At 41.4% G+C, this 13,277-nt stretch overlaps 2 protein-coding genes across 3 annotated transcripts; one reads left to right on the forward strand and one right to left on the reverse strand.

The window, feature by feature from the left end:
- Positions 1-5,722: 5,722 nt before the first annotated feature.
- aqp7 (aquaporin 7) lies at positions 5,723-8,890 on the forward strand. The gene is made up of 6 exons (XM_076753792.1): positions 5,723-6,065; positions 7,098-7,224; positions 7,328-7,465; positions 7,611-7,729; positions 7,853-8,070; positions 8,347-8,890. The coding sequence occupies exons 1-6, from the start codon at positions 5,928-5,930 to the stop codon at positions 8,534-8,536; spliced, it is 930 nt and encodes a 309-aa protein (XP_076609907.1). The 5' UTR covers positions 5,723-5,927; the 3' UTR covers positions 8,537-8,890.
- A 1,622-nt stretch (positions 8,891-10,512) lies between these two features.
- tpgs2 (tubulin polyglutamylase complex subunit 2) lies at positions 10,513-13,234 on the reverse strand. 2 transcript variants are annotated; one of them, XR_013078370.1, is made up of 7 exons: positions 13,035-13,212; positions 12,853-12,932; positions 12,680-12,767; positions 12,305-12,498; positions 12,077-12,190; positions 11,818-11,981; positions 10,513-11,395 (listed from the first exon to the last, which is right to left on the reverse strand). XR_013078370.1 is itself a non-coding variant. In XM_076753805.1 (7 exons), the coding sequence occupies exons 1-7, from the start codon at positions 13,108-13,110 to the stop codon at positions 11,177-11,179; spliced, it is 882 nt and encodes a 293-aa protein (XP_076609920.1). In that variant the 5' UTR covers positions 13,111-13,234; the 3' UTR covers positions 10,513-11,176. The 2 variants fall into 2 exon arrangements, 1 of the variants encoding a protein (XP_076609920.1); XM_076753805.1 differs by having other exon boundaries at positions 12,358-12,498; positions 13,035-13,234.
- Between the last annotated feature and the right edge of the window lie 43 nt (positions 13,235-13,277).

Here is a 13,277-nt window from a genome sequence, read left to right on the forward strand (position 1 = left end):
ATATGTAAAGTAATGGTTGGTTGATCTCTTCCTCTTTATCTACGTCTATTATATGTCTATTACTCTAAATGTTAGTCGGCTTCAGTGGTGTTTAAGAAGCATCAGTCGTTTTCGACAATAAAACAAGCACACACACACACACACACACACACACACACACACACACACACACAATAGACATAAAGCACCCAATGTGGCTCTTTGGTTTGAGTGTGAATTCTGGGATGCACTCTGGCACGAAATGCCTGACTGAGGTAAAAATGTGGCTGAGGAAGGTAATATTTAGATATTTAGGAATGAGGTGATTTTATTATTATTATCTATGTAATGGTTTAATACTGTGCAGTCTCCTCTGCCTCCTGTCCAGAAACACTCGATTGTATGCTACAGAGGTGTGTACTGAGACATTTGGCAGTTCACAGGTTTGTTTAAGTTGATTTAAAATCTTCAGGGAGTTTCTGAGAATGAAGTTATCACCAAGTAATTTGTAGGAAGGCTTTGCTCTGGAGAGAGGTTTCTGAAGCTGACATGGATTTGATTTTTAATCAGAGTGGGGAGACAGCAGACCGTGACCAGGGGAACGCCATCGCCAGAACGTGAGGCCAAGGCCGCCCCTGTTACATGTACTTTAAAGATGCAAAGGGCTTTATTTGCACTGACAAACAAGAAGATGGATGAATCCAGTTCCTTAAAGGAAAAGCAATGATAACTAGATGCAGGAAAAGGTGCAAGAACCTTGGCAGCGCAACCATTTTTATAGTATTGATTTGGCCAGTCAATGAGAGGGGAAGTGACATTCCTGGTGTTAACTTAAAGTTTGTCCATCATGTCCAAGAAGGCTGGGATTTGTCTGTATTAGTGAGACTTGAAGACACTGGATCAGAATAAATCATTTTGACCCAAATCATTTCTGCCTCAAACATACAAGGACATTCGGTCTAATCAAATGTGCTTCAAGATGTAAGATGGCAGCTTGTGTGTCCTCTTCATAAACTCACTGTAGTGTATTTAAAAGCAGACAAACTTGCTGGAAAGTTTCACGTTTTTTTTGTAGATGGTTCAGATGAGATGATGTGGCCTTTTAAAATCAGAGACCTCCCCATTGTCATTAATGATAAGAGGCTCTTTTTGAGCAGTCATACGCTCAATGAAAAAGCAGTCTTCAAGAAAGAGATCGTTGAAGTGCCAGTTGTGCTTTTGTTTAAACAGGATACTTTTCATACATAAGACTGGGCAATGATCAGGTATCAGAACATTATGACAGCTGGAAACTCTGGGTAATGTTAGTTAGTCCGAGTGCAAGACTTGTGGACATAACAGTGGAAAGAAAAGTCTTTGTCAGTAGGACGCTGCAGTCACCAGATATCAGCGATGTTCCCTCTTTTGATTGAATCAAGCAAAGTTTGCATGGAGGCAATGGCACGAAGCAGCCTGAGAGCCTAAAATCAGTGGTCTGCCGTCATAGAGTCAGAGGGAAATGAAATATTTTTCTGGAAAAGAATGGCAACACCTCTGACCTTGTGAGTAAAAGATGATTGGAAAACTTGGGGAATCCAATTGGCTCTCAGTCTGTGTTGTTCATTTGCACTAATGTGCATTTAGTAGAGAAAAATGGCACCTGGCTTCAATGACTTGAGATGCGAGAAAATGTGACCCCTTTTAATTACATCACCAAGACCCCTCACATTCCATGAGACTAGCGTTATAGATTATTATTAATACTGCTGTGTGCATTACTGTCAGATACTGACATTGTCCCTGAGGCATCCATATGAATTCTGTTTACTCTCTAATATTGTTGTGGTGTGACTGGCCCTCGAGGTCATCCACCTTGAGCTTGAGTGTGTTGTTTTCATTTTTCAGGCTGGAGAATGTCTTTTCCAAGGAGCTTATATGGTTCTCGTGCTCCAGCACATGCTCCTCATGAGATTCCACCTTCTCCAGAGTTTCCTTTTGCCACAATTGTGGCCCGAGTGTTTGCAGTTTATAGCGTAATCAGGGTGACATTTAAGTGATTATAGGCACAACTATACAGCATTGTTTCAGGATCTTTATATGGGTTTGGTGTCTTCTTTATATTTGGAAACCCGGCTGCAATTAACATGATTTATGTATGGGTTATAGCCCATAAAAAACAAAGAAACTATCTCTTTTGCATTTATTCCTATGACCTGAAAGTTTTTTTCTGCCTCAAAATGACTTGATTTCATTCATGAGGGATATATGTGGCAATCATAGCTCACCCAGTCCTCTATACCTGTTGCAATATATTTAAAGGGCCAAAATAAAAGCAGTAACATGAGCTTACTAAAGCTGTGCTTACCTTGTCACTGAAAAGCTATTTATGCCTCAAAATGTCTCAGTTTTATTCATGACAGTTCACTCATGACATCGTGACAGTTGCATCAGCACACAGACAGCACAACACATCCAACAAGCAAGACTTTAACAGCGTGCAGCCCGGGGAACATTTTATTCTACACATCTATTACTTGATCTGAGCAAACATTGTAAAAGAGCAAATATTGTTAACCACCTAAAAGCTGGAAGACAATTCGGGAAAAGAACTTACACAAAAATGATATGACTCATATGATTGTCTCCTACTGACGACACTTTGCTTGCTCCGGGCGGGCCTCATAAAGCCACAGCCAGCCTTTCCAGATGAATGGACCTCGATTATTCTCAGGAAGCTGTCCTGCATTTCTTGGTCAGGTCATTCTCAAAAGCAAATCAATTTGAATGAGCTTTCCTGGCGTGTGACATGCTTGTCCACTGCCTGTGAACACTTTTTTCAAAGTGGAAAAAGAGTTCTTACAACCATTTACTGTCATTTAACTTCATCTGATGTGCCATGAACTGGCAAAAGTGTGTTTCTTCCCTGAAAAAAGCTGGAAAGCTATCCAGGAGTACTTCTTTGAGTTTATCCACCCGAGGTCATCTGGAATTGGTTTGAAATGACTTTGCTTAGTGAAATTACTTATGCATGTGGCTCAGCAAGTTTGCAGATACAGCTTCTCCCCTTACTTGAGTTAGTGAGTTAGAACGGCTGTTTTTTTTTTGTTTTTTTTTTTGTTTTTTACAGTGGATTTTAAGCCCAATTAGCCAGATTAAAAGAGCCACCTATGTGACATGGAAAATTCTGGATTTACACTTAACATACCTCGCTAGCCCATTAATCTCGGTCATGTAGTACACCCCACTGGGAGGGCTGAATTCCTTGATGGGCCTGGCCCACCGCGGCCCACCTCTGACACCGGGTCTGGTTGTCTGTTTTTTGTGCCTGCCAAGTAGCATACAATGAATTTATTAGAGGTTTTTCTTTGAAAACTGCTGCAAGGTTGTAGACTTGGTTGATGAGAGAAATGGGTGAACCAAAACAGTAAATTTATAGACTGTAAACCAAAACAATGAGCTGAAGCGTCACACTGTTGGTGATAATTCTTTGTGGGTTCATATCTGACTGGCAGCTCTCTCATTACACGCAGTCATTTGACCTGCTGTTAACATGAAAATGTTGGTCAGTGCAGCTTTAAATCCTCTCTCATCACTTGCACGGCTACCCCTTGTTGCTGTCATCTGTAACTTTGAGATGTTCTAAAAGTCTCAACAAGGATTTCACACCTGTAACTGATAATAATAAAACCAATAAACTGTACTGACTGTATGGCTCTGTGAAATTGTGCAGCGATCAAGATAAATCCAAACTGTGAAAAATATCTTACCAAGAAACATTTCAGTGGTCTGGGCATTCAGATGCAGGGAATGTTTAATCAGCCAGCAATGGATTCCAACACACACTTTCCAATTACAAAAGCTGGGAGGAAAAAAGATAATAATTCATCTTTTGTCGTGCCAGGAAAGTGATATTTTTGATTTTTGACTCAGTACATACTGACTGCGTACCTTTAAATAGATTGAACTTTTGAGTCTTATAGTTATTTGAGTCTTGTTCCTAAATAACCGCTGTGCACCTTTTCGGCCACTAGAGGGTAAACATGCTGACAAGTTGTACTGGTACTGAGTGGAAGAAAGGAAAGTAATGCTTATTAATTATTACCCTTTGATTTCATATTTAGTTGTATGCTTTGGCTTATGACTAACGAAATGCTGTGTATTTTGAGTATTTTACTTGATTTTCTTGTGATAATTGTATCATTTCTTTGTCCATTACTACAGTAAAATAAATAACTGCTTCAGTGTGGGGCAATGGTTTGTGGCAGTCATATCAAATTTAAATTCATGCCAGTTATTTGTCCCTGTAAGGGGCAACAGTTACAAGAACATTCAAACAAAGAGAATGTACTGTATTTCCAGATTTCTTTATGTTTCGTAGTTATCATGATGGAAATGTACATGAGTAATGGAATGAAACAGTTAAAGAGTCAGAATCAGTTAAAGAGTAACTCCACACACGCTCGTGGATGGAGGAAAAGCATTGCTCTGCTGACCTCTGTGGGATGAAAGGTTGAAGTCTGTTGAACCTCCGACCACCCACATGATCAAAGTGTCTGCTGTTGTACCTGAAGATCACACAGTTGCTGCCAGTTTTCAGGTGCACAGGTGGGTATGACATGGAAAGAGGCGCCTCAGTGGTCAAAAGCTGTCATGCATAAAATATCTTGTCAGTCCAAAAAGCATTCCTCTGGTCTGCTTCACTGAAAACAAACACACTCATTTCCATTGATTAATTAGTGTTTTGCAGTGGTCAATTGATTTCTACACACTTAACAAAGCAGTAACATACAAACAATTTAAGAAACACAGTCTCCAAGCAGCAGTGGCACAAGATAACTAACTAACTAAATAAATAACCCATACCTTCTGATACATTTTAATATGTTCATACATAACAGTCTTTAACGTATTGGTTTGTACTGACAAGCAATTCTCCAAAAGTGAGTAAATAAGTTTGTTTGTAAAGCAGAGCTTTGCAAAATCAGCTGTTGTTGACTTTGAGAGCATGTCAGTAAGCTTAATGATGACGGTAAGCTTCTGTAGATATGCACTGTAAAGTCCAGATAAGTGTGACTGTGATCAATGAAGCTCTCCTTCTAAATCAATACTGTCGGCTGTTTCATTTCCCCCCTCTGATCTCGATTTTCTTATTATTTAGAAGTAAATAAAAAGTAAGTAAATATGAATAAAAATGTTTAACACAGTCAAAATGTTGCAGACCAGATATGAAATGATATGTAATGTTCTGCTGTCTATGAAAAATCAATAAACAAACAAAAGGCAACATTTTAAATAATCTCTACACAGCAACACAAGTCAGTTCACAAACTGATCGATGTGATACACCATAGAGAAGAACATTAGTGTCAGTGAGCACGTTATTACTAATGTAAAACATTCACTGATGAACCATTAAAATGGAAACATCCACACGTCTCAAACTGAGTCATAAATATATGTAAAGGGGGGAGTGTGACAGATTGAAATTGGATGGATCGTCCATGTGTAAAAGCTCTTCTTTACAGATGTGCATTCACAAGGAGAAACAGTTGAACTGACTATCACATCTGACCAGCTTTTGTCAGCAGGTTCATTTTTCAACCTTTTCCCTTATTGGTCAAGCATGCTGAGATAATGCACAGCTATTGGGGGAGGGGTCTGACTGTGTGTGGCACGCATCCATGAGGAGGGGGGGTTGGGTCAAGGCGGTAAAATGTGGACAAATCCGAATGGGTTTTGTGTGACAGAGAGAGGCACACACACGCAAAAAAAAGAAAGCGAGTAGAAAAGTAGAGAAGTCAGAAGAGGGGGAGGAGGAGGAGGAGGGAAACAGAGCTATTTGTGGACTACTGTGTGACAGAAGAGGCACCTCTTAAAGGAAATCTGGACTTTATATTTTTTTTTTTTGCTGAACTAGAGTACAGACCCTACCAAAACAGAAGGGACAAAGAAGAGACGAAGAAGCAGACATGAAGGACTTGGTGCAGTCAGTAGAACTCGGGGTCTCTCAGCGGAAAGGAGTTAACGTAACTCGACCCAGAGTTTGGCTAAAGAATGAATTTGTTCGTGTGGGACTTGCTGAATCCCTTTGCACATATGTCATGATGGTAAGAAAGAATCCACTGCAGAAGACGTCTAAAGGGCTACATGCCTTCACAGCATGTGTTGTAATATTGTGCAACTTTAAACTGCCAAAAATGCCTCTTATATCCATCACTGTGGTGACAAATTTCACATTTCGAAGCTTTTGGTTCTGTTTTGAACAGTGTGACATGCTTATCTGTGGTACCCAGATGCCATTAATTATTAATGCTATGTTCTTGACCCTGATAACATGCCCTCTCTACCAAATACACACACACACATGCACAAGTGTGTTCACAGTCACATGGCAGAGGTCATGAGTGGGGATTGGTGGATTCAAGTGCGTGAACCAGGAAATCTAGTGTTACCAGAGGAATGGTCAGGCAGTGGGCCACATGGACGGGGTTGCAAAGTCACATGTTATCTGTCAGCTGTTACAATAAACCCTTTATAGAACCCTGGAAGCAATACATACACACAGACATGGTGAGCACACGCTGATCACGGCGTGGAAATAAGAATGTGAACGCACACATGCAGACAGTTGCATTTTGTGTAAAGACTTCAACTTGCTGCGCTTGTACTTGTGAAACCAGTCTTACTCTTAACCTAAATACACACAACCTGAAGGAGGAACCACACGTTTCCTGTTTCCTGAATGAATGGCTGCAGTTGTTCAGTCTCAGCTTTGTTTTTACTGTCCATTTCACAGAGTCAGGAGTTAAATGAAGGAAAGAAAATACTTCAATTCAGCTTCTTTTACATTTGTAGATACAGCACCCATGGGTACTGTAAAAATCAAATTAGATTTCTGTACAATTAAATAAAATTATAGTTAAAATTTTCTAAACAAAACACCCATTCTGCACTTACACTGCCTTAATTAGCGCAACTCAGTCTGTTCACTGAACATTTTTTTTTTTTACTAGTTTACAAGTCCTGTTTGCTGGAGTGTTTTCTCTAAATTAAGACTGTCTGGAAGTCTTCCTATGTAATTTGCTTCTCTTTAATAATCACCTGTGCCTGTGTACGATTGTGCCTCTTACTGTGTCCAGGTGTTTGGCCTGGGGTCTGTGGCCCAGGTCGTGACAGGACAGGGAGCATTCGGACAGTACCTCAGCATCAACCTGGGTTTTGGACTGGGTGTTGCTATGGGGGTTCACGTTGGAGGGAAGGTCTCAGGTACGAGAGCTGACCCTTGTAAAGCCATTTCACCAAGAATCCTTGAAAGTCATCACAAATCCCTATCATCCGACATACCTCTCATGCTTTATTTCTCTGCCAGGGGCTCATATGAATGCAGCAGTGTCACTCACAATGTGCGCGTTTGGCCGCCTTGCATGGAAGATGCTGCCTCTGTATGTTTTTGCGCAGCTACTGGGGTCATTTCTGGCAGCAGGGACAATTTATGCTGTCTATTATGGTAAGGACACACTGCATGTTAAAGCACACTCAGCACTGAACACCTGTATTATTATAGAATCTATACCCACATATCATTTCTGTATTTCCATTGGTAGTCATACATCTAAGAGTTACTGTCTTTTCAATGCTGTTACCCCATGCAGAGGCCATATATGATTATTGTGGAGGCAACCTGACAGTAACTGGTGTAAAGGCCACAGCTGGTATCTTTGCCACCTATCCTGCGCCGTACCTCTCCTTGCTGGCTGGATTCATTGACCAGGTAGCCATGAAACCGGATTAAATAATTCCAGCTTTGAATCACTATCATCTGACACGCTGTGCACTTACCATTCCCTTTGCTGTTTTACACACGGCTATCTTGACATGTGCTTCTGTGTGCCAGGTGTTTGGCACAGCTATGCTGCTGCTGTGCCTGATGGCTCTGTCCGACCAGAAGAACAAACCGGCCGCAGCGGGCAGCGAGCCTGTCGCAGTGGGTCTCCTGGTGCTGCTCATTGGCATTTCCCTGGGCAGCAACAGCGGCTATGCCATCAACCCCACCAGAGACATCGCACCCAGAGTCTTCACTGCCATCGCAGGCTGGGGGGCTGATGTGTTCAGGTATACACAGGAGGGATGTGTGGCTTTTAAGCACGGACTTGCTGTTGCTACATGTCACTTTAACTAGGGGTCAGTCGAAGGCAAAACATCTCTGTTAATTATTAAATGACTCGTCATTTTCCCTACACACATTAAGAGGGTGTTTCTGAGAATGCAAAATGGAAAAATGCTTGCTTTAAATATTTATGCAATTTGCTCATCTTTATTTACTTCTACTGTTTGTTTTTGATCCACCCCTCTAAATCACTTCACAATTATCTGTCTTTCTCTGCGCAGGTCTGGAAATGGGTGGTGGTGGGTGCCTCTAGTAGCCCCCCCCATTGGAGGAGTATTGGGTGCAGGGCTTTACAAGGCCTTGGTGGAAATGCACCATCCTCCCCTCTCTGAACGGAGTGAGGGGCTGGTGGAGGAGGAGACTGCCCCTCTGGGGAAACAAGAAAACATCTGTGCTAATGTGTGTGTCTGAGAACCCCCACCTTTACAGAGTGTGTCCCTTGTAAAGCTTTGTGGATACCTGCGTGCAGCTGAAACATTCCATGATGATGACAGGTCAAAAGACAGGCCAATAACAAATTGCTTTGATGGGGGACAGAAGGACTCTCACAAAAAGAGAGACTGACCCAAAACTAAAATCTGTTCTATGTAATTAAGTTCATCATCAACCTAACTTACTCAACTACAGTCTCTGTGCTTGTGAATGACTGAAACACATAAAATCTACGCTCCTATCCATGCTAGTTACAGTAATGACATTAAAACCAAAAGGAGGCAATTTTATGGATGGAAGACGGAAAAAACACACACACAATGGATTCTGTCGTATGTTTATAGCAGCTGATAAAACCTTGGAAAACACTAAATATCATTCATTAGAATAATCAACAGGAGAGCACTTGTGTACATGAGCCTGGAAACTACAGTGTCTGTACAGAAAAGTAAGCAGAAATGCATATATTGCACTTATATTAACATGCACCTTTTTGAAAATAAAATAGGAACAGAAAAGAAGAGGCTCCTCGCAGCTCGATCACAGATAATATACTTTCATGTTCCAACAATCCAGTGCACAGCAACCTAAAGCTAGAAGGGGTAAATGTGTCTTGATAAACTATGAAGGACCTTTAAAGTACTTGAAAAGACATTTAGGATTAAATAGACATTTAATCCTAGATGTCTATTAGGGCCCAATCCCACTGTCCACACTCACTGACTCAGGGACTTTGAGGTGTGTTCCCGTCAAGTCCACGAGGGCTTAGGGATGTCCCACTGTCAGATCGTCAAGTGCATGAGGGCTCCCTCGCAGACATTTCAAGCCCTTTATGCATTTCTGCAGACTTAGCCTGAGGGAATTACCCCACACTTCATCGCATTTAAAAAAAATGCTGAACATATTTGTTACTATGATAATCCAGACGATGCCGCTCTTGAACATCTGGTTAATTTCATTATTCTTTATGCAATGTTTTTTTATTCACCAACAGAAATGCTCTAAATCCCCATTTAAGATCTCAGCTTTTCTCCTCGAACTACTTGCTCCACTTAAATCATTCAGTTTATTAAACAACAAATAAGTAATAAGCTTTTGAAACATTGCGGAACATTTTTCCCTGAAACCTTTGACTGAATATATGTTGATATTGGTGTATATGTGTACTCTTGTTATGTTCATTTCATGTTCCTTATATGTATTTGTGTCATTTCAATTTGATTTGTACGTGCTGCTATTGTTTACCTGAAAGTTTGCGTATTATCCTTTAGTTCATTAAAATAAATCAAAGGTAAACAAACATGGAAGGAGCAACTACAAGAAAAAGGATGTTTACATAGAAGTGTGTGATATCGATGTGACATAAAAAGGAGGTGGGGGGGTGGGGGGTGGGGCATGTCTGCTCAGCAGTATACTTACATTAAAGAGTTCTAAATAAATAAAGCTAAAAAATGTTATTGTCAAAATGCTGGAATGTAACCTCCTCGCATCAGCTCATTAATAGACCATCAGAGCAGATGTCATCATGCAAAAATCACTGCTCATTTTTATGTCTGTGAAGATTATAGAGGAACACAGCATCAGCGAGGCACTACAGTGATGCAATGGCCAGTGAGGAACTTAAACTACTGAAGCCAAGCTTTATGGTTTATTGCCAGTCTTTGATAATGCAGCAGGTACCATTTCAAGGTTCACATTTGCATGCACCCGAAGCACTGAAACATTTGATACCGAACCTCTGAAGCATCTGTCGAGCAGATACAGCACTTTCCACTGCTGCTCAGTATGGTGGCTCAAATGTTTTCAGTGAGTCATGTGATCAGTTTCTCTCAGTGTAATATATATGTATATTATTGCTGTGGGATACATTCAAAATTGAAATATGTACAACAGCAAACAAAGCCTTGTGACAGTAATATTAACTGATGCAGTGAGTATTAGTGGGTCCTTGTTGGTTACAGCAGTGGTGCAATTTTCTACTACGTGTCAGTATTGTTTGTGCTATGTCTGCAGCACATGATCATCTTTTCAAACTTAGCTGCTTTGAATTATTTTTAACACTGGGTGTCACTAGTGAACACTGTTTTCAATGAGGCTTCCAGGAATAAATCTCTGGGTGATGCAACTGGATGGAAAGTGGCAGCGCTGCTTCAGAAAGCCTCATTTCTCCATCACCAACACTTAGCCGTGAAAGGTAAACAAAAATGAGTTCCAGGATTATCACAATAGTGTGATAAGACCTAGTATTTTCAAATGTATGAAAGACAAAACAAATGTTTTATAATCACCAAAGCCTGGCTGTTGGGTGGGTTTTGGGGGGGGTGGGGGTGGGGATTGCTCTTATGGCATGAAACCTGTGACATAAGACAAGGTTAAAAACACCTTTTCAGTTCAGGAAGACCATTTTAGACCCCTGGTTATGCATCCATTCAGACATGCAGCATTCCAACCTTAGTTTTTGTCAACATGCTCTCGTGGAGCACAGACCTCCACCAAGAGTCAGTCCAAACCAATAACTGAATAGCACACTTCTTCTCTAAGTCTCTAAGCCATGTTTGTTATATAGACAGGAGAGTGGTTGCTTGGTTGGTTGAATTGTTTCCTCAGATGGGAAGGTTCTCACCGCTTTGCCCCAATGTGTTTTCCTGTGCTGCTTTGGCTTTTGGTAGTGTTTCCTAAGTTGCACTGTGTCGACTGCTTCTTCTTGGGGACGGGTGCCTTGGCTTTGCCTCTAAAGGCCTTTGCAGGATCCAGCTTGTTGAGATGGGAATCACCAGCATGATCAGCCAAGCTGAGCTCACTGCAGAAAGTCAGTGGCTGGTACAGCGATGCCCACTGCTGTAGAGGGATTAGGAGGGAGATAGTTTACAATACTGTTTAGAGTTATGTAGTCCATTAGAAACTGAGCACTATAAAATGTCTCAACAATGTAATACTCATTCCCAGGAATACCTGGCATTCAATGCACAGAAGTAAAAAAAAATAATCAAACAGTAGGTGATGACTAAAAGGAATAGTCTGCAACATTCCTGTTTCAGATGATGAGGTAAAACACATTTACCCTTTTCAAAAGTATCTTTAAAAATTGGAGTGCTGTGTCCTTTTTCTAAAGTGTTAAATCAGCCAACATTGTAGTTGACCGAAAGGGGGAAAAACAATGTAGAATTTTAGCTGAAAGAACTGCAGTAACTAGAAGTTTTGCAGATGCCATTTAAAACACAACGCATGGTGTGGCAAAGAGAGCTAAGGCGCTTTGCTACCTTGGCCTGGGGGCTGGAGCCATATGGGGTGAAGGCATACTGCCACTCAGGCAGACCCAGGTGGGTGATCATCAGTCGGTAGTAAGAGGTGAAGGTTGCAGTCAGAAAATGCCAGCACAGTGAGCGATCAAGGAACCAAATTTCACTCTGCTGGGCTACGACACCTGGAAAATACAATAGATTTGTGTATTAATAATCTTTAGTTTAACATTGTTTAGAGAAATCACAAAGGTGCACTTTGTAAATACAAACAGGACACCTGGGGTGCAGTTTTTGTAGACTAGGCACACTTTGCCATTCCCACCACAGGAATCCAGCTCGAAGATGCGGCTCCGGGAATCAAAGTGGGGTGCAGCAGGAGCGTGCCCCGTCCCTGCCAGAGAGCAGGGATGAATCTTGAATAAATATTTACCGACCAATCAACATTTCATTCATTAGCCTGCTTTCTGCACAGCTGAGCGCACAAACAGACTTAAGCAAACCTGACATGCTGTAATTGTTGACTAAAGCCCACATGAGGATCTGACAGGTGAAGTTTACCACTCTGCGCGATGTTCTCCTCCCACTCCAGGTCAGCCAGTGAGGGTGCATTGGGTAGAGAGAATAATGATACTGGTTGGAGCAGTGGGCACAGCCTGGCCACACTGTTAATCATCATGCATCCTAAGGGAACACACTCATCTGAAAGGCACACACACACACACACTTATGATTGTATCACCGAGCTGAAAAACCTGAAAATAATTGCTAATTATATGCATTTACCAGTATCATGTAATCTTAACAGTAGCCTTTAATTGGAGTAAATTAAGACTTCTGTGAGAATGGTATCATTACAGGCAGAACTGCAGAGGTCACCTACTGTCTAGTTTAACGCTCCAGGTTAGTGTAAATCCATCTGTCGTCAGATAGAAATCTCGCAGATCCTCTGGCAAAATACAAGTGTTTTTCTGAGGAGGAAATAGAGCTGGTTCATATAATAACAGTGTACAAGCAGACCAAGTGTTTATGTCTCTTAGGTGCAAAGTGTTTCACCTGTTCCCAGGACAGCAGGCTCCTCTTCTCTGCAGGCTCCCTCTCTACAAAGCGCACATCGACCACACCAGGCATGTTCTCTGGCACAACAGGGACAAATTCATACAATTTATTAGCAGCCCGTAAAGACATCAGTCTGTTTGCTAGCTCGTTAATGTCAAAGCAAAAACCATGATACACACCGAGTATTCGAGTAATACCAAGTGTCAGTCTCTCAGCAATGCCTTTAAATACTAAGCTTTCTTTTATCTCTTCCATTAGGAAGATTGCGATCAGAAATTTGTACAAAACCCTGAAAGCATCCTTTGAGGGTGTCTGTCCCGTATCGTTCACCTCTCTCCCGACAGCTCAGCTGGCAACACAGACAGGAAGCGACAAGTGCAGCTGTGACGCACGATTGACACACATTTAAGCCAATAGAAAGC

The sequence above is a fragment of the Chaetodon auriga genome, chromosome 2, assembly GCF_051107435.1.
Source record: "Chaetodon auriga isolate fChaAug3 chromosome 2, fChaAug3.hap1, whole genome shotgun sequence".
NCBI classification, from domain to species: Eukaryota; Metazoa; Chordata; class Actinopteri; order Chaetodontiformes; family Chaetodontidae; genus Chaetodon; species Chaetodon auriga.

Bases quoted from the DNA above. Each gene is read 5' to 3' on its own strand.
- aqp7 (XM_076753792.1), top strand. From the start codon at position 5,928: ATGAAGGACTTGGTGCAGTCAGTAGAACTCGGGGTCTCTCAGCGGAAA. The intron at 7,225-7,327 runs GTACGAGAGCTG...TTTCTCTGCCAG, and splicing joins CGTTGGAGGGAAGGTCTCAG to GGGCTCATATGAATGCAGCA. The intron at 7,466-7,610 runs GTAAGGACACAC...TACCCCATGCAG, and splicing joins AATTTATGCTGTCTATTATG to AGGCCATATATGATTATTGT.
- tpgs2 (XM_076753805.1), bottom strand. From the start codon at position 13,110: ATGGAAGAGATAAAAGAAAGCTTAGTATTTAAAGGCATTGCTGAGAGA. The intron at 11,982-12,076 runs GTGTCCTGTTTG...TGTATTTTCCAG, and splicing joins CTACAAAAACTGCACCCCAG to GTGTCGTAGCCCAGCAGAGT. The intron at 11,396-11,817 runs GTAGCAAAGCGC...ATCCCTCTACAG, and splicing joins GCTCCAGCCCCCAGGCCAAG to CAGTGGGCATCGCTGTACCA.